We start from the raw sequence: 26,213 nt of genomic DNA, 5'->3' as shown, positions 1-26,213 counted from the left end.
TTTTGTGTTAAAGCAACAAGAAATGTGTTAATAGTATAGCTTACACAGACCGATGTAGTGCTAACTGTGTTAAGAGTTTAGGAAATGTGTTAAAAGTATTGAAAAAATTGTCATAGCGTTTGTAAAAAAAACTGTAAATCACACAAGTCGACGGTTGTTTAGTTTAATTGTGCACTACCTTGTGTGTTTACAGAGGAAGCAGTACTCAGTATTTTGTGTGTGCATCCGTTTGTGTGCGTAGGTGAGTGATTGTGGCCAGCGTGTGGTAAAGGTTAAAATTACAGGAGAATAACGTGAGGAGCATCTGATGACAGAAAATGACAGACACTGCAACATTTATGATTTATAGCTGACAAAATGGCTAAAAATAAGTAGCATTGCACAACATGGCAGAGGGAGACTGTACCTGTCAGCATGTCACGCAAGAAAATTTAAGAGGACCTCACTTTAAACACAGAACATTTATTTCCAAAATTTGTTTTTAAAGTCTCTACAATAGGTTTACATGCATCCAAGGTCAAAAAACACTTTCATTTTCTCATAACATACATTGCTGAATCACCTCTTTCTCACAGTGTCTGAAACGGTTCGATAAAGGATTCAGCCTCTCTAAACTCCTCCTTACTGAGAGCCTACTCTGCTCTGATTGGTCAGATGGCCAAGTCTGTTGTTATTGGTCGACCACTGTGGCGAGCAGGACGAGGTCGAGGGACGTGAGAGAGTGGCGCGAGGCCGGTGGCGTGATTAATGATGAACGACACCTGTGAGACGCACGCGTATCTCTCACGGTGGAGCGTAAGAGGAGGAGCGACGACTATGAGGCTTGAGAAAGGAACTGAACGTGTGTGTTTTGTTTCTGTTTTGTGTGGCCAGCAGTCGTCCGTGAGGGGCTGCTGGCTTATACTTCTTTTTTTGTATTTGTTTTATTTTGTTATTAAAAGTGTTGAATGTTTGCCGGTTCCCGCCTCCTCCTTCCCGTAACATCTGAACCTCGTTACAACCACTTGCAGCAGAAACCAAACACTCAAACACTCATTACCATATCTTAATTTCAGCTCCGGCTCTTCATCAGCACTGGATGACGCTGTGTTTACGCTGTGTTTATATGATGAACAGATTTAATTTAGGCTTTTATTCACTTGTAAACATTCATCAACTCACACATCAGATATGGTAAATCGAAAATCATTCATGCTTGCTTGACATAGATGAAGTTCGTTCTCGTGTTACACAGAACGTTTGAGCTTCTGCAAGAACCAATGAGGTTCATTCTCGTGTTACACATCACGTTTGAGTTTCAGCAAGAACCAATGAGGTTCATTCTGTGTTACACATCACGTTTGAACTTCAGCAAGAACCAATGAGGTTCTTTCTCGTGTTACACATCACGTTTGAGCTGCAGCAAGAACCAATGAGGTTAATTCTCGTGTTACACATCACGTTTTAGCTTCAGCAAGAACCAATGAGGTTCATTCTCGTGTTACACATCACGTTTTAGCTTCAGCAAGAACCAATGAGGTTAATTCTCGTGTTACGCAGAACGTTTTAGCTTCAGCAAGAACCAATGAGGTTCATTCTCATGTTACGCAGAACGTTTGAGTTTCCGCAAGAACCAATGAGGTTTATTCTCATGTTACACATCACGTTTGAGCTGCAGCAAGAACCAATGAGGTTCATTCTCATGTTACGCAGCACGTTTGAGCTTCAGCAAGAACCAATGAGGTTCATTCTGTGTTACACATCACGTTTGAACTTCAGCAAGAACCAATGAGGTTAATTCTCGTGTTACGCAGAACGTTTTAGCTTCAGCAAGAACCAATGAGGTTCATTCTCATGTTACGCAGAACGTTTGAGTTTCCGCAAGAACCAATGAGGTTCATTCTCATGTTACACATCACGTTTGAGCTGCAGCAAGAACCAATGAGGTTAATTCTCGTGTTACGCAGAACGTTTTAGCTTCAGCAAGAACCAATGAGGTTCATTCTCATGTTACGCAGAACGTTTGAGTTTCCGCAAGAACCAATGAGGTTTATTCTCATGTTACGCAGAATGTTTGAGTTTCCGCAAGAACCAATGAGGTTTATTCTCGTGTTACACATCACGTTTGCACTTCAGCAAGAACCAATGAGGTTCATTCTCGTGTTACACATCACGTTTGAACTTCAGCAAGAACCAATGAGGTTTATTCTCATGTTACTTAGAACGTTTGAGTTTCCACAAGAACCAATGAGGTTCATTCTCGTGTTACACATCACGTTTGAACTTCAGCAAGAACCAATGAGCTTAATTCTCGTGTTACGCAGCACGTTTGAGCTTCAGCAAGAACCAATGAGGTTCATTCTCATGTTACGCAGAACGTTTGAGTTTCCGCAAGAACCAATGAGGTTCATTCTCGTGTTACACATCACGTTTGAGCTTCAGCAAGAACCAATGAGGTTCATTCTCGTGTTACACATCACGTTTGAGCTTCAGCAAGAACCAATGAGGTTCATTCTCATGTTACACATCACGTTTGAGCTTCAGCAAGAACCAATGAGGTTCATTCTCGTGTTACACATCACGTTTGAGTTTCAGCAAGAACCAATGAGGTTCATTCTCATGTTACACATCACGTTTGAGCTTCAGCAAGAACCAATGAGGTTCATTCTCGTGTTACACATCACGTTTTAGCTTCAGCAAGAACCAATGAGGTTCATTCTCATGTTACGCAGAACGTTTGAGTTTCCGCAAGAACCAATGAGGTTCATTCTCGTGTTACACATCACGTTTGAGCTTCAGCAAGAACCAATGAGGTTTGTTCTCGCGTGTCAAGCAGGTTTGGTTGAGCTTTTGTTTATGTTCCCTGATCATGTTTACATGTGAATTAAGGCCTAATTCAATCTGTTCATTTAAAGCAATCGAGTCTCTTCAGAAAATTTGTACTAAACCGCTTAATTCATATGGATTAGTTTTACGATCTCTTTATAAACTTTCTGAAGCGTCAAAGTGGTAGTTGTGTAGCTGTCAATGAAGGGACTGTCAAAAAGATCTTCAATTGTTTTCTAAAGATGAATGAAAGTCCTACGGGTTTGGAACGACATGAGTGTGAGTAAATGATGACAGAATTTTCATTTTTGGGTGAACTAACCCATTAGTGAGCATTGGATACTTTATTAAAAAAATAACATGAAAAAACACGTGTACACAACGAGAAGAGGGACTGATCTATGAGCTGTTGACTTTAGTAACTAATTGAAAAGAGGCAGTGAGCAGATAAGCAGGCACATCTAAAGCAGTACATCTGATACCTATCCAGCTCCTGCTGAGCACACACCGGTCTTCTGCGACACACAGACTCTGGATATATGTGTGTATATCCGTAGATGCTTTTGTAGAGACAAACAACACAGTAAACAACTATAACTTTTAAAGCACTAGCCTACTTGCCAAACTGGCCGTTTATCCTAACACACGTTTCAGTTTGCCTCATGGTTTATGGACCATTTATAGAGTCAAAACCACATCACACATGATCCAAATGGTTTTCTTCATGACCATGTGTATCTTGAACTCAATATGTCAGTCTAAAAACTTTGACTGGGTTCCATGAGAGGAGAAAGAGTGCCTGAAACCTCATATAAGATCTGTGTCCAACCCAAACATCAACTTAATCCATCTCGAACCGCTTCAGTCTACATGCTGTCCTACTGTACATGTGGATTTAACTCCAGCCCGAGATTACAGCCCCATCACACACACACACGCATGCACGCACGCACGCACGCAGGCACGCACACACACACACACACTCATGAGGGATGGCGGCACATCCTGATTAATCCTGATTAAGGTTACAGTACAGCCAACACAAAATCTGGCCCCTTCTGTTCATCAGCACTATCAGTGCAGCAGAGATAAACATCTCAAATGATTTGATTCAGCTGATTCAATACTCAATTTCATGGCGTCTGCTGAGGCTCCAGGGCCTGGACTAATAAATCAGTAAAGCCTTGCGTGTTCAGTACACTTTCTGTGCATGAGCTTACAGAATAGGGTTGTGTAATATCTTAAACATTCACAATATATTCATAATGATTTTGATCACAATGACATAAAATAAGGGAACATAATAAATGCTGTGGTTTAATGCATTTAGATAAGTGTGTTATGATACTATTTTATCTCAGTAGCAAAAACAGCTTCTTTTTTCAAAGGTTCGATTCATTTCTGTGAATCTTTTCAAAAAACATTATAATAATTGCACTTGCAATAATTTGTTAGTGTCATCACTCAAAAATGTTTACAGAAATATGAGGAATTATTTATGTGTTAAAATGTTTTAGTAAAAAAATTATATATAAAACATAAATATGTTACACTGATGCACATACACTACCGTTCAAAAGTTTTGGGGTCATTAAGATATTTAAAAAAAAAAAAAATAACAGGCTACTCCAATTTAGTAAGCATGCATTGAATCGGTCAAAAGTGACAAGAAAAACTAAAAATATACTTCAAATAAATGAGTTTCTTTTGAACTTTTTATTCATCAGAAAAAAATAAAAATCATGGTTTCCACAAAAATATTGAGCAGCAACATTGATAATAATGAGAAATGTTTCTTGAGCATCAAATCATCATATTATACTGATTTCTGAAGGATCATGTGACACTGAAGACTGGAGTAATGATGCTGAAAATTCAGCTTTGATCACAGAAGTAAATGACATTTTAACATATATTCACATAAAAAACAGTTCTTTCTAATTATATAATTAATAATATTTCGCAATATTACTTTTTTTTATCAAATAAATGCAGCCTTGGTAAGCAGAATAGATTCAAACATAAACATAAAAACATTCAAACATTTGATCAACTCCAGGCTTCTAAATATGTGATGAAAAACATGCATTCATTATTTTTAACGAGATTTTTGGCTATATTTAGTTCAATACATTAAACATTGTGAATCTACTATCTAAGAATGTGTGTTTGGTTGAAATGATTCAACCAATGAAATTATTCAATTGGTTGAAAAGTATATCAAAAACATAAACCAAGATATTGTTTCATGCCATTTCCTCAATATTCATTATATAATCAAGATATTATATGTATTATATTGGCCAGCAGAAAAATGTTGCATTACTGCATTTCATTCAAACTCACTTATTTGCATATGTGTGTGTGTGTGTGTGTGTGTGTGTGTGTGTGTGTGTGTGTGTGTGTGTGTGTGTGTGTGTGTGTGTGTGTGTGTGTGTGTGTGTGTGTGTGTGTGTGTGTGTGTGTGTGTGTGTGTGTGTGTGTGTGTGTGTGTGTGTGTGTGTGTTTCTTCATCAGGGAAAACAGAAAACAGAGGCTGTTGTTGACTAACCAAACTACTTCCTGTTTTCCCTGGAGAACCCTAGAGGAAATTCAGCAGAGTTTACTGGCAATTAACAGAAATGAAAGAAACATGGATGACAGAACGAGAGGGAGACAAAGTGGGCATCTGGGAAAAGTTATCGGTGTCTCCGTCATCTGGACTCGACCAAACGAGTGTCAAATCAAAGACTCTGACCCTGACCTGAAGTGATGTTTACATGACAGCCAGCGGCCTTGCAGACAAACACACAATACAAGTTATCAGAATATTTAATGTACATAAACATTTTATGTTTAATGTTATTAGGCGCAATAAACTAAGTACTTGTGCACACAGGAAGAAATACACACAAAATTGTGAAAATGCCTCTCATGGTCAGTAGTCATGTAAACGCAGTCAGTTATGTCTTGAGCGGCGATAAAGCTCCAGTAGGTCACTTTTGTAAACAAATATTTGTTAAAACTGTCATTATGTCCTGACAGTAGAATATGAGACAGATAATCTGTGGAAAAAATCAAGCTCCTCTGGATCCTCCCTGTGGTCCTATTGCCATTTGCAGAAATACACCGCTCCCGGTCAGAAACAACCAATCAGAGCCAGGAGGAATGTCTAAGCAGTGTCAATCACGCTCGTGTACGCGCTGATCACCCCTCTCTTGCACAGCCGAGCGCGTACCGTCGTTCGTGACTCTCCTGTTCAAACTCGTTCATCCAAATGAACGAGTCTTTTTTCGCTGAAACTGTCATTTGTTCCTCGAAAAGTTTGTGTCCTATTGAAGTCCATTATATGGAGAAAAAGCCTGGAATGTTTTCATCAAAAACCTTCATTTCTTTTCGACTGAAGAAAGAAAGACATGGACATCTTGGATGACATGGGGGTGAGTAAATTATCAGCAAAAGTTTTTTTTTAAAGTGAACTAATCCTTTAACGTTATCTTACTAGCTATTTATAACTTATAGAAAGAGTGCAACGTTATAAAGTTACATGTATTGCAAAATACATAATGATTTGAGGACCAAGTTTGTAGTCAAAATATGGGCAGGACATAGTCAATGTAAAGCATATTGTTGATGTTTCGTTCCTATTAGTGAATGTTCCATAACTGTTTATAATCCGCCGTCATCGGTGGTCCTGCTTACTAGCCTGCGCGTTCACGGCAGTCTCCGCTGTGGGGGAGGAGCTGTGGAGGGAGGAGCTGTGGGGGAGGAGCTGTGAGGGAGGAGCTGTGGGGGAGGAGCTGTGGAGGAGGAGCTGTGAGGGAGGAGCTGTGGGGGAGGAGCTGTGGGGGAGGAGCTGTGGGGGAGGAGCTGTGGAGGGAGGAGCTGTGGAGGAGGAGCTGTGGGGGAGGAGCTGTGGAGGGAGGAGCTGTGGGGGAGGAGCTGTGGAGGGAGGAGCTGTGGGGGAGGAGCTGTGGAGGGAGGAGCTGTGGGGGAGGAGCTGTGGGGGAGGAGCTGTGGGGGAGGAGCTGTGGAGGGAGGAGCTGTGGGGGTGGAGCTGTGGTGGAGAGGCTGTGGGGGAGGAGCTGTGAGGGAGGAGCTGTGGGGTAGGAGCTGTGGGGGAGGAGCTGTGGAGGGAGGAGCTGTGGGGGAGGAGCTGTGGGGGAGGAGCTGTGGAGGGAGGAGCTGTGGGGGAGGAGCTGTGGGGGAGGAGCTGTGGAGGGAGGAGCTGTTGGGGTGGAGCTGTGGAGGGAGGAGCTGTGGAGGGAGGAGCTGTGGAGGGAGGAGCTGTGGGGGAGGAGCTGTGGAGGGAGGAGCTGTGGGGGAGGAGCTGTGGGGGAGGAGCTGTGGAGGGAGGAGCGGTGGGGGAGGAGCTGTGGGGGAGGAGCTGTGGAGGGAGGAGCTGTGGGGGAGGAGCTGTGGGGGAATAGCTGTGGGGGAGGAGCTGTGGAGGGAGGAGCTGTGGGGGAGGAGCTGTGGGGGAGGAGCTGTGGGGGAGGAGCTGTGGAGGGAGGAGCTGTGGAGGGAGGAGCTGTGGGGGAGGAGCTGTGGGGGAGGAGCTGTGGAGGGAATAGCTGTGGGGGAGGAGCTGTGGAGGGAGGAGCTGTGGAGGGAGGAGCTGTGGGGGAGGAGCTGTGGGGGAGGAGCTGTGGGGGAGGAGCTGTGGAGGGAGGAGCTGTGGAGGGAGGAGCTGTGGAGGGAGGAGCTGTGGGGGAGGAGCTGTGGAGGGAATAGCTGTGGAGGGAGGAGCTGTGGAGGGAGGAGCTGTGGAGGGAGGAGCTGTGGGGGAGGAGCTGTGGGGGAGGAGCTGTGGAGGGAGGAGCTGTGGGGGAGGAGCTGTGGAGGGAGGGCTGTAGCGCAGCAGAGAGCAAGGGGGTTGGACCTGTAAATTGTGCTTGTTCAAATTTTCAGGCTAAGTCAACATTTTCTCAAAACTCCCTACTGCAACTTTAACAGTTGAGAAGGAAAACACACGTGTAACAAAATATTGGATCCGTGCAGCTCTTAAAGTGACAGCAGCCTAATAATCCTGTTTCCGTCTGTGTGCTTAATGTTAAGATTAACCTTGACTGAATAACTTTTGCAACTTTAATAAAAATCAGTGCATATTTAATTCATAAGCTTCTAAGAACTAAGCAGTGTTTTATTTTTACATTTGATTATTCAATTTCTGTTGTTAAATAAACCTAATTTTATAATTATTTTATATAGCTAATGCTACAGTAAAACACTGCCGTCTCTTTCAGAAGTTGTAGTGATGTTATTATTTCCTTCTCTTGTGGTTATATCATTTTCAGTTTTTAGATATTTAAATATAATTTTAATTTATTTTACACACTTAAATTGATTATTGCATTATTTAATGAGTTTTCGCAGAACGCATTTTTCTTCAATATCGTGCAGCCCTACTGCCAGTGACAACCAAATTAGTTTACTCACCATGGGCTACTTTTGCTCACGTTTGCCACTTGTTGAGTGTTTTGGATGCACAAAATAAGAGACGTGCATAAATTCTGTAATCTGTGGTCATCAGCGTCAGCACTTCTGCAATTCATCAAGCTTCATCCATCCGTTGTGTCCACACTCACACACACTATTCCTCCTCTCACTCCAGCTGAAATCTCAACCATTGTTACGAGGGAAGAAGGGAATGAAGAATTCACAAAGTTGGGAGGCAACATTCCAGCATCTGGAAGCGTTCGGGCACACGTGTGTCCCTTTCCGGATCTCTCCCTCCCAGTGCTCTGTCTCCAGCTTTCTCCATCTTTTTTTCTTTCAAAGAAGGAATTTTGTAATCTGATCCTCAGCTAGTCTTTCCAAGTGCAACTCAGCAAACACACGGAATGCCATGTGTGATCACAAACGCACAAAAACCACATCACAGGTCATTTAGAGTCAAAACAATCGGATACTTCCAAAATAAATCCTCGCATAAAACCCAGTATGACACATAGCAAATGAACCGTGAGCGCTGCTGGAGACCTGTTCATCCCAAACAAACACAAGCAGGGTTTTCAGCAATCATACAGTCTTCACATCCCATTAGGTGCTTGTAATGCTTGGTTTTTGCATGCTTACTTCCACAGAGGCTAAATTGTGTTTATTTGGTGGCATTAAAATGTATTTGCATATGACCATTTTGGGGGGGGGGGGGGGGGGGATTCACAAACACTGAGGGAAAAAAAGCACACAAAGACATACTGTAATATTCCCTTGAATCAGAAACCTAAGCCAGTGCACTGATGATCCAGATCTGCAAAAATGTAATTTAGAAGATGCTTTTGTCTAAAAACATTGCAGTGTCCAATTTTGGATATCCAATTTTATCACTGCAGGTCTCTGAATCACGTAGTGGATTTTCCTAAATACTTTTTAATTTTACATTATATTACTGGAGCTAAAATGTAAAAATTTTCATTTTTTAGCTTTCATTTAGCAAGTTAACAGCTTGGGCTAATAGGTTAACATAGCGCTAACTGCTTAAGAAAATAATTAGCTTCATGTAGAACAAGATGTCATGCTAGCACTACGTTTCTTAGCATGTACTGAAGATGGGGGGGGGGGGGGGGGGGTTCTGCGACGATAGAATCTTTGGACAATAAGATGTGATTTTAAAAGTGATTTTCACATTAATTCTAGAGGGGAAAGTGTTGGTAACGCATCATATTATGAACAAATGAACAATTACGGGGCCATTCACACACAACACACTTTTAAGTTGGACTTCTTTTGATTTGAGCGCTGTATTTTTTAGAATTCTGTATCATGTGTGAGATTTGCAGAAGTCGAACATGTCCGTCTAGAGCATGTTTACATAGACAAACAGTGAAATGCTCACATTAACATTAACTTCTCCATCTTTCCCAACTACAATATCTCACAGGAGACATCTTACAATGTTCACTCATGTGTAATTTTGTGTTTGCATAAAAACTGTTACATCACTGGACTAAACTATGCTGCATCGCACTAAATCACCAACTCGAATTGAAAACGTACTCGGTTACTTACGTAACCTCGGTTCTCTCTAGAAGAGGGAACGAGTATTGCATAAGTTGTTTACGCTACGGGTAAAGTCATCTTTTATCGAGATATTAAAGCCAACAATTATCCTTAATTTTGCATTTATTGTCAACGCAGTGCAGCAGCCAGCAGACATAGAGCAGGCCCTCTTGCGTGCTCATTGGCTGCCATGCGTCAACTGCTGCAGCCTACCATTGAGCCTCGCGCGTGACGTCACGCCCTCTACGTGTCATAGCCCGCCAAAATTGGGGTGGCTTAGCGTATAAAAGACAGGCTCGGAAGCTGCATCACTGGTTTCATCAGCTGAAGCGAATATCGCCCGTGGAGCCTGCACGGTCGGGTTACGCAATACTCGTTCCCTCTTCTAGAGAGAACTGAGGTTACGTAAGTAACCGAGTACGTTCTCTTACGAGAGGTTCTCTCGTATTGCGCAAGTTGCTTACGCTACGGGAACCCATTGTCAACGCCGTGCGTGCCCAGCCTCCACTTCATGAGTCCCAGGGATTCTCAGGGAACATAGATAAGTGGGAAACAGGTGGCCAGCAATGCGGGCACATGTTATACCGTAATTCCTCAAATAAAAACCGGGGCCTTTATTTACCTGAACTGCAGAAGGTAACCGGCTTTTATTCGAAGCAGGCCTTTATTAGAGGCAGGCCTTTATTTCTAATTCCATCTTTTTCATAAATAATAGGATTGGGCCGATAGAGGATGCAATCATCTATCGCGATGGCTGACAGACATCACTATGTTGAGACTGCATCGCAATCCCCCCGCCCGCCCTGTTTCCATGGTGGCTTGGCACGCACGTGATTCACGGATTCACCACAGCCAAAATGAAGCTGTATGACAGATGTAGCACTTTTTTTCTAAATATTAACAAACTTGCTTATACTTCCAAACTCCGATTCTCAAATACATGTAAGAGAGTTTGTTGTGTCGTTTAAAAACCTTTAACGTTGTAAATGATCTTGATCTGTGTAGGAATTGAGGTCGAACCAAACACAAATGAATCCTCCATGTGATTCATTCAAATTCTGATTCTGATTCTGAAACAGAATTCCACACAGAACTCAACACTCCAAACCCCAAATCAACATTCCAGAACCGTAAAGATCCCAGCTCCAGCTAGTCTACAAAACGACTTTATGGCCCTGCAAGCTTCAAAGAGATGAGCCTAAATAGAGGAATAACTGGTCAAAGTTAGATTGGTTCAGTGATGGCACAGCTCGGGACCCACCAAGATTACAGCAGAGATTGTTTGAACCCATGACAAATGATTTAAAACAGACCTCCTCCTTTTTAAGGACCTTTTGACGACCCCAGGGTGGAAATCTCTTAAAACCACAGAGACTGAGACTTTACATTTAAAATAAATAAAATCATCCCAAAACAATTATTGACGGACTTCTAATCAAACATTGTTCAACTACATAATCCTATATTGTATCTACAACCTCTGTATGCGTCTATTATGATTAGATCACATACAAGTCATGTAATTGTTATAACTATTAGATGTTTGAATGAAAGTGTGTCTTGTTTCCTATCAGTACGATCATATGTTCTTAATTCAGAATATGGCTCGAGTGAAATCTGTGTAAAATATGTTGTGTTCTTATAATAGGAATCATGTCTAAACTGTACCATTTTTACTCTCTGCTAGAGCTGGAGAAGTAAAGGGATCACAGATAGCACATGATTTACGATGAGCGGTGACGAAAATACCGCCTCTCAAATAACACAGTGTCTTATTGGTCAGAATCATCCAAGAGGTTGGACAAACCATTGAGTTTAAAATCTTATGACCCGAAAAAGCCAGGAGAGTTTGTTAGTAGAAGATTTTGTTAAGTTGGGTTGAGGTTTAGTTTGTAAATTTGTTCGCTAGAGCAAATTTACAGAAGTCATGGAGAAGCCATGACTGGTAACTGGACAGACGAGTAACCATGTAGACGAGCAGACAAAAGAACCCAAACCAAGATCAGAAGAACATGGGTTAACCCTCTGAGGTCGCGATAGTCTCGCTTTTTTTCTTATCAGTGCAAAAGAAACTCAAAATACTCTGTTGATTTTGATCTTACATATTAGTGTTGTACATCATTAGATCCTGATCAGTGTCTATTTTTTTTGTGGATACTCACAATAAAAACAAAGTGTTGTGCTTTTCGCCAAATAAAGAAAAACAAACATGATGCGCGTTCTGCCTTCTCTCTGTCAGTTAAGTCCATTCTGAAACGCGTCCGAAAATTAACTGTAATTCCGCGAATACTTGTCATACAGGCACGAGTGTTTTTCCATAATGAAGCTTGAACTCTCTTCTTTTAAATGAGTTAATTTATATAAAAAACAAATATTCTCAGTTTATGTAATCTGTATGAAAAGAGAGAGATGTCAGTCTTTTTCTTTCCAGCTCATTATACCTCATTACGCGTTAATGTGCCACGCCCACGGAGAGCGCGCCGTATTCAGACGCAAATGATCTAAGGCAAGCCATTCAAACATCCCAACGCCCACCAGCTGGATTATAAAACACATCGTGTTTAGTAAGTATCTTGTACAGCTGTGTACACAGCGTATCCTTTCGGTGTGAGCAATAATACTATCTAATAACACTGGAAAATGTACCAGAAGTGCTGGTAGTTTCATTTCGAGGAGCAACGGATCCAGCTGATGTAGTAAGTCATTTATTCTTAAGTGCTTTGTTCTAATCGCGATATTGAATAGTGTCTCTAAACCGCAAAAAGACTGTTTAAATATGAATTGCGTGTCTGTGTGTAGGCTAAATGATGAATGAACGGCACAGGCGCGCTTTGTTTACTACAGTTATACAGCGCGTGTTTGTGACGTTCATTCACTCTCGCACCTACATTAGTAAACGTTATGTTTACATGAACACATCCAAACTATATTGCTATAGCCTACTAAGATGAGTAAAAATATACTGAAATATGTTGAAATAAAATGTCTGTATATACTGTCACATTAAATAGGTAAGCTTTTGTTCACCAATCTCTGCTCATAGTTAAATATACTATAGTATGATGTTTTGTCAAAAATAAAGTAGGTATATTGAATTATCAACTAAGATGTTATTATAGTGTTTGTTCCAATATTCAAACTAATGAATCCTTACCTTTTTTAATACGCATGATAAAATGTATACTTTTTACAAAGCAATACACTTGAAATATTGTTAAAATTTTAATTGTTGTTGTAATTGTAACCTATTTGTAATTGGTTACAATTTCTAATTGTAAAATATGTACATATAGATCATTTATTTTGTCCTTGCATTCTTTGGGACCCTGTGACACACCATGTGTGAAAGGGCTAATTAATATGCAGCTCATTATGCGGCACATTATCCGGCCTTTGTCTTCTCAGGTGTGAACACGCCTCCACGCATATTGCCTTTCCAAACAAAAGGTGTCTTATAAAATTTAAATCAATGTATTGTTTTGTGTAAATGATTAGGCAGGATGATTTTCAGATCATTTTGAAGCAAAAATTCTAGGCAACAACACTCATTAGTCAAAAGTCTTGTGGACACATATTTAGTATGTCTTTTGTGGCCTTATTTCAGACACTTTAATTTTTTTTTTTAATATCCATGCATAAGCAATATTCTCTCAAAAATACAAACATGTACATACATGTTGCTCACATATTACGGTAGCCCCGTTTGTGCTATATAGAGTGAATTTACACCTTTGCCATTAACATGTTTATAAATAACTGAAAAAAGCACAAATGTCAGAGCATGTCAGAACACCTCAAGGACCCCAAAAAACCCTTCATCCAAGCCATCTACTCTCGTCTCACTTTTCTTTCTCTTTCTTAGTTTTCGTTTCTTTTCCGTTGAGAGTCTCGGTTCTAAGTTAAGTTTTCCTGCAAAGTTTCATTTAAACGATTCGACTGCAAAGAACGTTTTCAACTTCAAAGGCTTTTCAACCATCGCCAACACACCACGTGATTGGCTGCCCAGAGACATCTATTCAGGCAAGAGGACCCTCCAGTTAACGAACCCGGGAAACATCCTTATATGCCGACAAAAGGAATTCCCAAAGAAACGCACAGACAAACGCAAGTATAGCCTACCTCCAGGCAAATATATTTGAATGAATTGTTATTGCCGGTTCCATAGACACTATTGTGTATTTTACAAACTCTAAATGTATTGTTCTTCTATAAATTATATGTATTTAAATGTCTGAAACCTAAAATTAACACGATGTGGTTAAAAACACTGAACAGTTGTGATATACGGTATGACAAACACTGAAAGTCCGTCTTTAGCTCAGCGTGAAAGCCCAGTTTGAATCTGGCAGTGATGTCGCGTCAGAGCGGGCCGACATCAATGATGAGATGTAGAGGAAAATATCTAGTGGAAAATGAGTATGTTACGTTATGTCATTATATGAAAGGCACAGGAGATTAGCTATCAACACTAAATTTTCCCCGGCCTTAATTTGAGACCGGCCTTTATTTGTCTGTATTGACCCCGCCCCCGGCCACTATCAGAGGCCCGGCGTTTAATTGACTACCCATCCCCATCCAGTCGAGGCAGGAAAAGGTTCATGTCCTGCAAGGTCTTCGACGATCGCGTTCACCACTGGGCCGAAGAGACCAGTAGGGGAGAGCGGCGCGTCGAGAAACGCGGAGCGCTCTGACTCCCTCATATCCGCAAGCGTCAACCAGAGGTGCCTGTGACGGTAAGCGAGGCCAAGCATCTGCCCACTTCCTGAGCCGCGGATTTCGTCGCACGAAGGGAGAGATCCGTCGCGCTCCTCAAATCCGTGATGGCGGCTGGGTCCTTACTTTTCTCATCCCATTCGCGGAGGAGATCAGCTTGGAGGATCTGCAGCACAGCCATCGAGTGCAGGGCGGAAGAAGCTTGTCCGGCGACGGCGAACGCGCGGCCGACAAGGGCTGAGGTGGTCCTGCAGGCTTTAGACGGGAGGGCAGACTTTGAGCGCCATCTGGCAGAGGGCGGGCAAAGGTGCGCTGCGACCGCCTCTTCCACTGGTGGGATAGCTCTGTACCCCTTCTAGGCGGCGCCGTCCACTTGGGAGAGCGCCGAGGAGACATGTGAGTGGAGCCTCGCGGAGAATGGTGCATTCCACGAATTAGAAAGCTCTGCATGAAGCTCTGGTAGAAATGGCGCAGATCTGGAGACGGGCGGGGGGGAAACAGGAAACAGGAAAAAGCCGTCGAGCCTATTGGGCGCGGGCTCCCTAGGCGGTGACCAATCCAGGCGTCCACGCCAGCCCGAGTCCTGCTGGATTCCTGGATCGAGGATGAGGCGGAGTGATGAGAGCTCGACCACTCCTCGCTGTCCGATGCCAGGATGGAACAGCTGTCACCTGGGTACACTCCTTCAGCTTCGTCCCGAGGCGGCGGCAGTGAGGGCCGAAGCCGGCAGCTGCGCGTCCGGGAGGGGCGGATAAGGAGAGAGGTGGCCTCACAGAAGGCAGGCACAGAGGATACTCGATGCCGGATGGAGTAGCAGGCTTGGAAGTCCGAAGGTGGCGAAGACGGCCGGCTTCTTCAGGCGCTTTCCTCTGCTTGCTGGTCGCTAGATTCGACGGCGGAAAAGGCTTCTCTTAAAGTCCGGCGATGCAGAGAGCTTCGCTGAAGATGATGAAATCAGTGATGCAGCTTCCGAGCCTGTCTTTTATATGCTAAGCCACCGCCATTTTGGCGGGGCTATGACGCATAGAGGGCGCAAAGCGCCCCCCATTGGGCATGACGTCACGCGCGAGACTCAGTGGTAGGTTGCAGCAGTTGCCGCACGGCAGCCAATTAGCACGCAAGATGGGCTACTCTAGGTCTGCTGGCTGCTGCACTGCGTTGACAATAAATGCAAAAAATGAAGGATACTTTTTGCCTACAATATCTCGAGAAAAGATTACTTTACCCGTAGCGTAAGCAACTTACGCACTGAATCTGAAATTGCGAGGTTTGACATTAACTATAACAATAGCAATGGACAGGACAGGACAAAAAATGTGATGTCAAAATAGATCCATGCATTAAGTCTTAAAGTTTAAGTGCAATAGACCTGCCACTTGTTCTGATATCTGTAATGCGTTTCTTTGTTTTTTATTTTATTACTAACTTTTCATGTGATCTTGTTAATGCAATGTTTACTTAAAGGAGCTGTATGTAAGAAATGTATTTCAATTAAACATAAAATGGCCCTGATATGTCACTAGACATTAAGAAATCATGTTCATTTCAAATACTTATCCTGGCCGGACTACTGTTGTCAGTGATATATGTCATTTAAAAAGTGAAGTTGCAGCCCTCAACTGATGTTGATGTTGTCATGTTGTGTTTTGGTCTGATGCGCCAACCTCCATCTATCTACCAATCACGAAGTCAGTAGTGTTGCGGCATCTGGGTTGCCAGCTCTGCTCTAGTTACCACAGCTGCAGCTACAAACGTGTCGGAATCGGATAAAAAAAAATGTCTCACGTTGCGAAACCAAAAAAAACTCGTTATGAATCCGAAATACTTTGTGACAAAGTCCGAAATAAAACAACGATCTGTATGGAGATGCCTTTGAAAGATGTAAACGACTGAAAATGGAGAAGAATTTCTGGACAGGTAACTAAGATTCATCTATGTTTGGCTAACTCGTACTTGATGTAAATGGGCATTTCAAATATTCATGACAGCCGGAAAAAGTTGTGCATGTTCGTGCAAAGTAACGTTACGTTAGCTCATATGGAGGAGGTGGATCATCGAATTGAAAAGGTAAGGAATTGTTTGGGTAATAAAAACGGCGAGTCGTCATTGCTAACATTAGCAATGCATTATCAGAGCCCGTTTCTCTGTCATTATGCTGAGACGCTGAGGAAAACAACATTAGCACGCCCATTATTGTTTATCATGCAAGTTATAAATGCAGCCAAAAATAAAAGAATGACATGTTCACATCACATATTTTAGTGTTATGGACGTGTACTGCAGCAGGGTAAGTTAAAAACTACAGCTGGTCGCTTTCACTTATAGCGTCAGCTAAATGAATAGCTGTATCTTTGATATCGGTTACACAAAGTGAGAGAGGCAAGTTTACGTTAATGACAGATAACGTTACCTACCGTTAGAAGTTAGACTAACAGCTACTGTTCTAACAATGTACTGTCACATACGAGCGTACATCTTTACGATTATATTTGGCTAATCGCCATTAGTAAATCTTTGCGATATATAATAACATTGCAAAACATCTCTCATTTGAAGCATAAACATAATTTACAGAAAAAGCTTCTTGTAGCAGCCTACGTTCCTGCTGGATCCTGCAGCCTATCTGGCAACCTCGAGTCAGGGAGGAGGGAGAGGGGATACACTGCTCTACAGTAATTTGAAAGTGATTGCAGTACCAGTTTTGGCCACAATCTTACATACGGCTCCTTTAATGGAACAATATTTGAAGGCTACATGTTTTAAATGTATCATTTACTTATAATTATTAATAGCATTAATAAATGAACTGATTTTGTATATTTAAAAAAGTTAAATTAATAAAATTAAATTGTTACAATAGTTTTTGATCTGGTACCAAAACTGGTACACAGAGAACCGTGAAATCTTTCTTGTATTGGTACGACTACTGAAATGTTGGTATTGTGACCACTAGGGGTGTAGCAATATATATCGTGTCACAATATATCGCAATACAAAAATGCAACAACATGCATCATGGATAGTGACCATATGAATCATGGATAGTGACAATATGTATCGTGGATAGTTCACCCAAAATAAAAATTACTGTGTGAGAAATCTTTTTTGAAAAAGTTTTTAGAGTTTTATTGTCAGTACTACATTAAAATATTACTACATTAAACTATTCAACATTATTTATAATGTTGAATATAGTGTATAATAACGCAATGGGGGAATATTTGTGGGTCCTGATAATGCCAAATATCTTATGTTACCAGTAAAAAAGTGGCATACACTATTTTAAATATATCTAGTCAGTGATAGTGCAAGCATATTCGTCAAAAATAATTCTGCGCTTTCAGCTTCAGAATCATGAATAATGTTATTCTGGTGTCTCTATTGTCCTGTGCTTTGGGTTTCCAGCACCAAGTCCAAGCCTATTCATTGACACCCACAATGTAATACCAATTTTTCACAATTTTAAAATCAACAGTACATTTTATGTTAACCTTTTATCATATGTCTAGTAGTATCAAAATAATATTGTACTGTGAGTTCAGTATTCTGATATGTATCGAATCGTGATTCGTGACATGTGAATAACGTTACACCCCTAGTGACCACTAACTTAGCTCCTTAAATCTGCAACGAACAGTCTTTTATCTACTCTGTACCAGCCAGCACAGTGGTGTGAAAAGCTGAAAACCCACTGGCGGCCCCACAGAGGCCTGGGATTGAGCAATGGAGGCGGGGAATGCACCTGGCGACGGGAGGAGTGGGGGCGGCTGCTATTTTTATGTTGAGTTCGACAGTTGAGCGGCTGAGTGGGTGCAGGTCAAAAACTGACAGCATTTAAGCACAGTGAACGCTTGAAGATGCATGAAGGCCTTTACTAACCTAGACCCTATATCTCCATCAGACAAACTGCTTCAGTCTTTTAGACATCAACACAGCGCCACTAGAACACATGCACATGCCTTAAAAGGCAGCACACCGCTCACAGGACAACCTACTGACCTACTCATAACTCTACAGCACTGGCTCTCAACTGGCGGGTCGCGACCCAAAACAGGTCTGTTCTGATAAGGTAGCGCTATACAATGAAAAATGAAAATAAATAAATCACGCAAGTCTGGGCCAAATGTTTAATGTCGACCGATTGATTGGTTTTCTGATTAATCGGCACCGATTGCTGTTAACTACTCCTCAAGTGTAGTTAGGGTGAGCACCCATCCCGCTTTGCCTTCACCCCTGTCCCGCATTTCGCATATTGAGAAAATGTCCCGCATTTTCATCAGTCTGTTGGTTTTTAATTATCATATTAAGAAAACGTGCATGCGTTCTTTTGCCTTTTTAGGAAAGCATTTTATTTATTCTTTTTGCGGCGTAGTTTTTCACCTGTATTTAACAGCAGATGTACAAACACAACCGCCGCTTTAAAAATCCTATCCAATGGTTGAAAGCAAAGGAGTAAACACGGTCACTAGTGGGTTGTGACGCTGTCAATCAAAATGTGGAGCGGTGATTCGTTCCATGTGTTTCTGTCAGAAAACAAATGGATAATTCGGTAAATTAAATTTTAAACTTAACAGAATTTATCAACTTGTTGCTGCTGTGGTTGTTTTAATTCACATCCTTTCTAAAACTATGGAAGTTTTTGGTTTAATATATAAGACTGTCAATGATCTAAATTCATGATGGTTTATATTTTATTTAGTGACGCACTGAATATTCGGCCACCGAAAGACTTTTATCACCGAAACAATACGGCCGAAATGTTGTGATGACGCAAACAAAAACTGCGACCTGCACGTGCTTGTCTGAAGCAACATGTCTGCGATGTGGACGTATTTCAGTATATCTAAGAAAGACCCACGGACAGGGATTTGCAAAACATGTAATGCTGAAATTTCAAGAGGGGGTGAATCTGCAAAGACTTTCTCCATGTCGGGTTTAATTCATCACCTGAAATCCAAACATTCCGAACGCTACGCTGAATATGAGAGGAATGCGGCACAGAAAAGGAAAATGCCTCCGAGCACGCCCACTACGTCTGTGGCGGGCGTTTTTGAAAAGGCAAGGAAATGCAGTTTGTTTTATGAGAGAATATTTAATTTTAAAACCTTTCTGCTAATGTACACATGTGTGGGGTCAAGTTAAACATTTTAGTTAGAATTTTATTTTATACTGTGCATTGTTGCAATCTGCTAAATAAATAATTGCATAATTTCTAATTGATTTATTCTTTGAAACTTTAATATTAATTTATGCAATTGCAATGACTTGATTTTACCAAAGCTAGTACAAAGTCATAGCCATAAATACAATGGTAATAATTGGCATAATTTCTTTCGGTGTTTTGGTTTTCGGCCTTGGTTTCCTCTTTTTCGGTTTCGGCCAAGAATTTTCATTTCGGTGCATCCCTAATTTTATTTGTTATTTATTTTGTTGGATTTTAGTTGGACTTTGTCAAAACTGTTTCATAAATAGTGATCTACATGATGCCTTTGGGCTCAGTGATGTTGAATTTAAATATAGCAGATTTTACTCCTTCAGCGACAAACTTCACGTCTCTGACCATTTATTGAGCCTTCGCCGTCGAACAAGCCTTCAGCCTGAGCGAGCTACAGTTCAGCAGACTTCACATCTCAGCCGTGTTCCTCCTGACGCCGTCTCTCCTGTGGCGATATCCTTTTCAATACCTTATCTGTGTTTATTATCTGTACGAGCGTTGTTTCAAATGCCTCGTGTCAAGACCTGCGCCATGTGCGGATGCAAGCTACACGAGGCAGACGAACACGCGAGCTGCATTTCATGCCTGGGACTTTACCACGCAGAGAATGCACTGTCTGCCGGCGTATGTGCAGCCTGCGAGAGCATGCCTATCTCCGTGCTGCGAACTCGGCTAGCCCTCTCCAGAGACGGCGACGCCGCCTCACCCGCGCTCCAGCCCTACTTCAGCCAAGGAAGAAGAAGAGCCGCAGCAAACGGCAACCTGAGAGCATGGATGTTAGTGAACGCACGCCGGCCACGTCCCCGCGTGCTTCACTCTCTCCAGCTCGGTCATCTCCGGTCCTGTTCGAGGGAGATCAGCGCCCCCCATCTATCAAGCGAGTGGGAGATCTGCAGGCGCTCTCTGTGAGCCCTGCATGTTTGGAGTTGGGTCCAGATGACTCCAGAGTCATCCTCAAGCCCAGGCATGGTTATGTACCTAAAGTGCTCTCAACACCATTCAGAGCACAGGTGGTGACATTATTAGTCCTCCCTCCTTCTGCAGAGGATGGAGAGGTTAAACTTCTCTGCCCTGTCTGAGCGCTTAGAATCTATCTGGAGCGTTCTGCGTCTTTTAGACAATCAGAACAGCTTTTTGTCTGCTTTGGTGGTAGATCCAAGGGGGATCCAGTCACTAAGCAAAGACTGTCTAGATGGATAGTGGATGCTATTTCTATGGCTTATACCGCAGTGGGTCAAGTTTGCCCTATAGGTATCAGGGCCCATTCGACCAGAGGCATGGCCTCGTCATGGGCTTGGTCATCTGGAATTCCCATATGTGATATTTGTGGTGCGGCTGCCTGGTCCTCGCCTTCCACATTTATGAGTTTCTATAATATGGAAGTGCCTTCCCTGCAGGCGAAGGTGCTTTCGGTATGATTAAGATCCGTCGGTGGCCGGTCTTGTCATATATTACTGTGCAGAATCACATTCACATATATATATATAAAACCCGCTTTTTGGCCGGTTATACTGCATATATAAAACTCGCTTTTGCGGGTTATATTCCATACATATATAAAATCCGCTTTGGCCGGTTATAATTTCCGGTTTTATGTTCATATACTATAACCCCGACAGTGTCTGGGTTGATTTGTGTATTATGTTGGTTTATTTCTGACTTATGTGCACTATTCTAGACCTGACGGTGTCTGGTCTGTTTATGAATAATTATGTGGTTTATGGCTTGTTCGGTATGCTCAGGGTTCCTGAGTTGCAGTGGCAGCCAGTTCAGTGCAGTGGCAGCAGTTCTCCTCTGGCCAACGAACGAACGAAAAGTGTATTGATTGATTATGATTCAGGCAGCATTACAGGTCAGAAGTCAGATTGGATCGGAACATTATATTATGCAGTTCATCTGTTTGAAGATCGGAGTCATCACGCGTGTATGGAGAGTTTGTTGAGGATCAGTGCCGATGGCTGTCGTGTCGATGAGACCTTCACAGGGAGAATGTGTACATTTTTAGAGTCACTAAATTAAAAACTTTTATTGAAAACAGTTGTCAACAACTTTTCCAAACCTAACATTAAAGTACATTTCTAAGAATCTGGAACATGCGTTTTAAAGTAGATTTTTAAGTGTCATATTGTGACCCATATCACAGGTGTTATGAAAGGAAATCAGTCTACTTTCAATACATGCACAGATCTCTCAAGTTTAGCTGTGCAGGGTTTTCTTTCTGTCGTCATGACCAAAACCACATTTTACATTGTCGAAAACCACATTTAGATCTTCCAAGAACCAAAAGGAGTCAAACGGGGCCTGTAACGTAATACCGAAAACTTTGAAAGTCTTCTGCTGTTGTCATGCGTGACGCAGAGACGGAGGACCAGCGGGCGAGCAGAAGGCGTGTGTGTGTGGCTGATAGTGCGGTCTGTGTCAGACGGATGTACCTGTGGTGCAAAACTGATACTAGAACTGCTTTCATACACGCTTAGTGCACTTTTGGTAGGAAACCTCCCCCCGGGGCATTAAAGAAGCAGTTTCGGGGAAATCAAAGCAAGTAAAAAAAAAATAAGAGGAAGCCAAACCGGTTTCATTTACTATGTGACTGATAACTCAATTGAGTAATAAATTAAATCTAGATGATGTGGCTTAATAATTAAAAATGTGGTGATGTGGTTTGAAAAAAGCAAAAGAAAACTAGAAATCGTCAATAAGGGTAGATGGGGGGTTTTGATGAAACAATGTTGGACACACACACACACACACACACACACACACACACATACACGCACGCACACGCACGCACACACACACACACACACACACACACACACAATTTCCAGCGATTGAGTCTCCTCAGAACATTTGGCCTAACCCATTCAATTCTGATTAGTTTTACAATCTCTCTATGAACTTTTTGATGCGTCAAAGTTGTAGTTCTGTAGCTGTCAATGGAGGGACAGAAATCTCTTAGATTTTATTAAAATATCTTAATTTGTGGTCTTACGGGTTTGGAACAACATGAGGGTGAGAAAATGATGACAGAATTTTCATTTTTGGGTGAACTATCCCCTTAACGTCCATAAACACTGTCATTTCATAACAGGTACAAAGAGAGAAAAGTCTGTCACTTTTCTCTCTGTCGCTCACTGGTCTTGTACTTTACATGGCATCCCTGCCAGACACTGCGACATCACCACGGTAACTCAAGAGTAGGACAGACTGAGTGCTCAGCCCTCCTCCAGTGTAACCAAGCAACAGAATCAAGTTATATAATCAGCACAGCATTTCATTGATCAGCTGTTGTTATATGACTGGACGTTCGCAGCTTCTCTCTCAAAGCAAACTCCCACACAGACTCACACTGTTGCATTAAAGTGAGATGCGGCAAGATCAAAAAACTGTTTAAAACTGATGGTTTTAAATAACAATTGGGATATTTATGTTATTTTAAATGTCTGTCTTTGTTGTTGTGGTTTTTGCAGGTTGTATTTCTGACATCCTTTATGTATTTATTTGTTTATGAACATATACATTTTATAAAAATAGAGTTCCTTTTAATTAAAAGCCATTTTAACTGTTAATTAGCAGTGTTGGGGAAAGTTACTTTTAAAATTAATGCATTACAATATTGCGCTACTCCCTAAAAAAGTAACTTTTTCTCAACTGGGCTATAAAAAAACTCTTACTTCAGCAAAAATATGATGTTTATCCAAAAGTAATTTTTGCATATTTGTATAGTTTAATTGAATCATCAAAGGTCAGCAACAAGGACATTTGTGTTATTTAACATAATTAAATATTAATATTCTGAGTTTGCATTTTAATGATTTTATTAATTTTGAGGATCTGAATCTTTTTTTGTGTGCAAGTAAGATGAGTAAATGCATGCTCATAGTCAGTCTAGATCTAAAATAACCATCATGTTTACACACAGCGCCTCAGCACTCAATATGGGGAAGAGAGCGTCAGTCAATAAAAGGGGAAAACAAAGTAACTTGCGTTACTAGAAAGTAACTGTTTTAATTGTTTTAAATTGAAAAGTAATGTGCTACTATTAATGTTAATGTAATTAAGTTAATGTAATTTACTAGTTACTTGAAAAAAGTAATCGGATTAGGTTACTTGAAAGTTATGTTGCATTACTTATGTAGGCCTACTTGTAATTGTGTGTGTGTATTATATAATATCTATCCAACAGAAAAGGCCTTGCAACATTTTATTACACAAATAGTTTGCTGCAGCACACATGAGGAGCAATAAAGGGTGATCATGTCATTCTCTCTGAGCACATTCAATCCATTATGCAATGAAACCTGTCCCCCGTAGCCGGGCATCTGAAAGACCCCTTTACCTCCAGAAACCCGTCCGACAGACACTACAGCAACAGATCTGCACATTCCGCACACACACACACACACACACACACACACACACACACACACACACACACCTCCTCCAGTGAAGCCTTCGCAAACACACGAAATGATGAATTCCTGCTGCCACTGACTGTTATGACCAAATAATCTGACTGACAACCAGTGAACACCATCAAGCATGTAAACTCGCATCCCTGCCAGTTGTAGTTCTTATTCAGAAACACTTCAAGAACTTTAACAATGTAGTTTAAAATTGTCAGAATGTTCGCCAATCTAACCGTCAATGTAATATTTGCATACTGGTTTGTTCTCTGTCCTTACATTTATTTGCATGGTGATTTCAACTTGATTAGCCTGGTCTTATACTTATTATACATAAACACAACACATATGCCGCATTCTCTTACACTGATTTAATTTACCCTGCACCAGAGCATTAGCTGCGAGTATAACACTATCATGTTGCTCCACTGCAAGAAAACACTATATTTACCATCCATATGGAAATGCCAATCTAGTGTACATCGTGAGCTGCAGTGTGTGAAGTAACCAATTGTGTTCAGAGCATTTTCCAATGGCATGTCACAGCAGGGTTTTAACAATGGAAATAAACAGCAGAGGATACACGTCCATCGCGAGGATCGTGGTATGAGTGTCTTGACACACTGTAGTAAATGCATTGTCAGTGAAATGTGTGTGTGGCTATAGCGCTGACACGAGTATACAGTGAACACACACATTCCACACTTGTGTCTATACTCGCCATGTCTGCTGCAGTGGAAGCATCTATTAATACACACTCACCTAAACTACCGGCGAAACCGTCCATTTCTCGGGTAAATATCCAGGGAGATATTCCTGGAGCGACTGGGGGAATTCGTCCTCTATGTGAGAAGAAAGCCTCGAGCTCGTGTAATGTCAAGCGGGCTCCTCTGATCCGCTTTAATACTGAATAAAGGGACGACCGGCTGGCGGCTGGTTCTCCGTCCGGGTAACGAGGCGCTTGTCTGGGGCTGTCGATCACAGAGTCTCCCTGAGCTTGAGCTGCTCCACCGCGGTTGGTTACTCCTCCTGCGGGCGAGGGAGGGAGTTTAAGGAGCGCTGGGCTTTCGCGTTTCCGACTCCGCCTGCTTTGGCACGGCGAGCTTCCCTTCAGACTGGCCGAGCCCGAGTGCGCCACAGTCTGACACTACGGAGCATCTCAATATGACAGCTCTAGTACTCAAGTGCACACTGCTGTAGCTACTCCAAACGTCACTTGTTTGTTTAATGCATTTGTATATTTATTTTTTTGCTTGTCCCTCAAATAATTCACATGCTGCTCCATGTCATTTACCCATGCATTTAATAGCCTACATGTATTTAAATCATTAACATAGGCCTACAAATCGGTATGAGCTTTTTTTTTTTTGGACATGGAACCGTTCAAACGTGGTGATAGGCTATCATGTGTCTGTACTGTATGGCGAGCCGTTTTGACTTTTATTCATTCCAAGGATTATATAAACAATTGTACTAGTTAAAATGCAAATTCTTGAATTAGCCTACATTTCCACAAGTAGGCCTCGCTAAACATGTGAATTCTTGATATCAACAATGATGTCATCACTCGCAGAAATACTAATTCTTGATATCAGTAATTCAATTTCAACTGGTAAAAACTATAATTCTTGATATCTGTAATTGTATTTTCTCTAATTAAGTATCACCATACATAGGCTGCCATTCAAATTCAATTGTTGATATCAAGGATTGATTTCTTACCAGTTCTGATATGTGAAATTAAAATTTCAACTAGTAAGACATCAATTCTGGGGTGTGTTTCCCGTGCAACGACGTAACCCACTGAGCAATGTGACGTCAGAGTGACGTCTTTGCTATGGAATTTTTGGACGTCCAATTTTGGTCCACAGAAGCGGTTGTTTTGTAACGCCAGGCGACGTCTTTATTCGACTTCTTTTGCACGTCTAATGTTGACGTCCGAGGGACCAAATTTGGTCGTTTGTGGACGTCTTTTCGACATAAAATTTAGATTAATTTTAGACGTTGTTTCTATACAACTTCTATAATTGTAGTCCCATGTTTCAAAAGGGTGGAGCCGTGGAGGACATGTTTTCTGTACCATGTATTTACAT

General features: G+C 41.7%; 1 protein-coding gene across 2 annotated transcripts in view; it reads right to left on the bottom strand.

Moving 5' to 3' along the window:
- eml4 (EMAP like 4) overlaps nt 1–25,258 on the bottom strand; it is a 115,106-nt gene extending 89,848 nt beyond the window's left edge. The window contains exon 1 of one of the 2 annotated variants that reach the window (XM_077247066.1): nt 24,883–25,258. In XM_077247066.1, the coding sequence (XP_077103181.1) occupies nt 24,883–24,907 (25 nt within the window). In that variant the 5' untranslated portion in view covers nt 24,908–25,258. The remainder of the gene's footprint in view (nt 1–24,882) is intronic. The other variant, XM_077247068.1, reaches the window with a different exon arrangement.
- Nucleotides 25,259–26,213: the final 955 nt, after the last annotated feature.

The sequence above is a fragment of the Siphateles boraxobius genome, unplaced genomic scaffold (genome assembly GCF_051911475.1).
Source record: "Siphateles boraxobius isolate OS27281-9 unplaced genomic scaffold, OSU_SipBor_1 104, whole genome shotgun sequence".
NCBI lineage: Eukaryota > Metazoa > Chordata > Actinopteri > Cypriniformes > Leuciscidae > Siphateles > Siphateles boraxobius.
The sequence above is the reverse complement of the archived record's forward strand: the minus strand, read 5'-3'. Positions and strand labels throughout refer to the sequence as shown.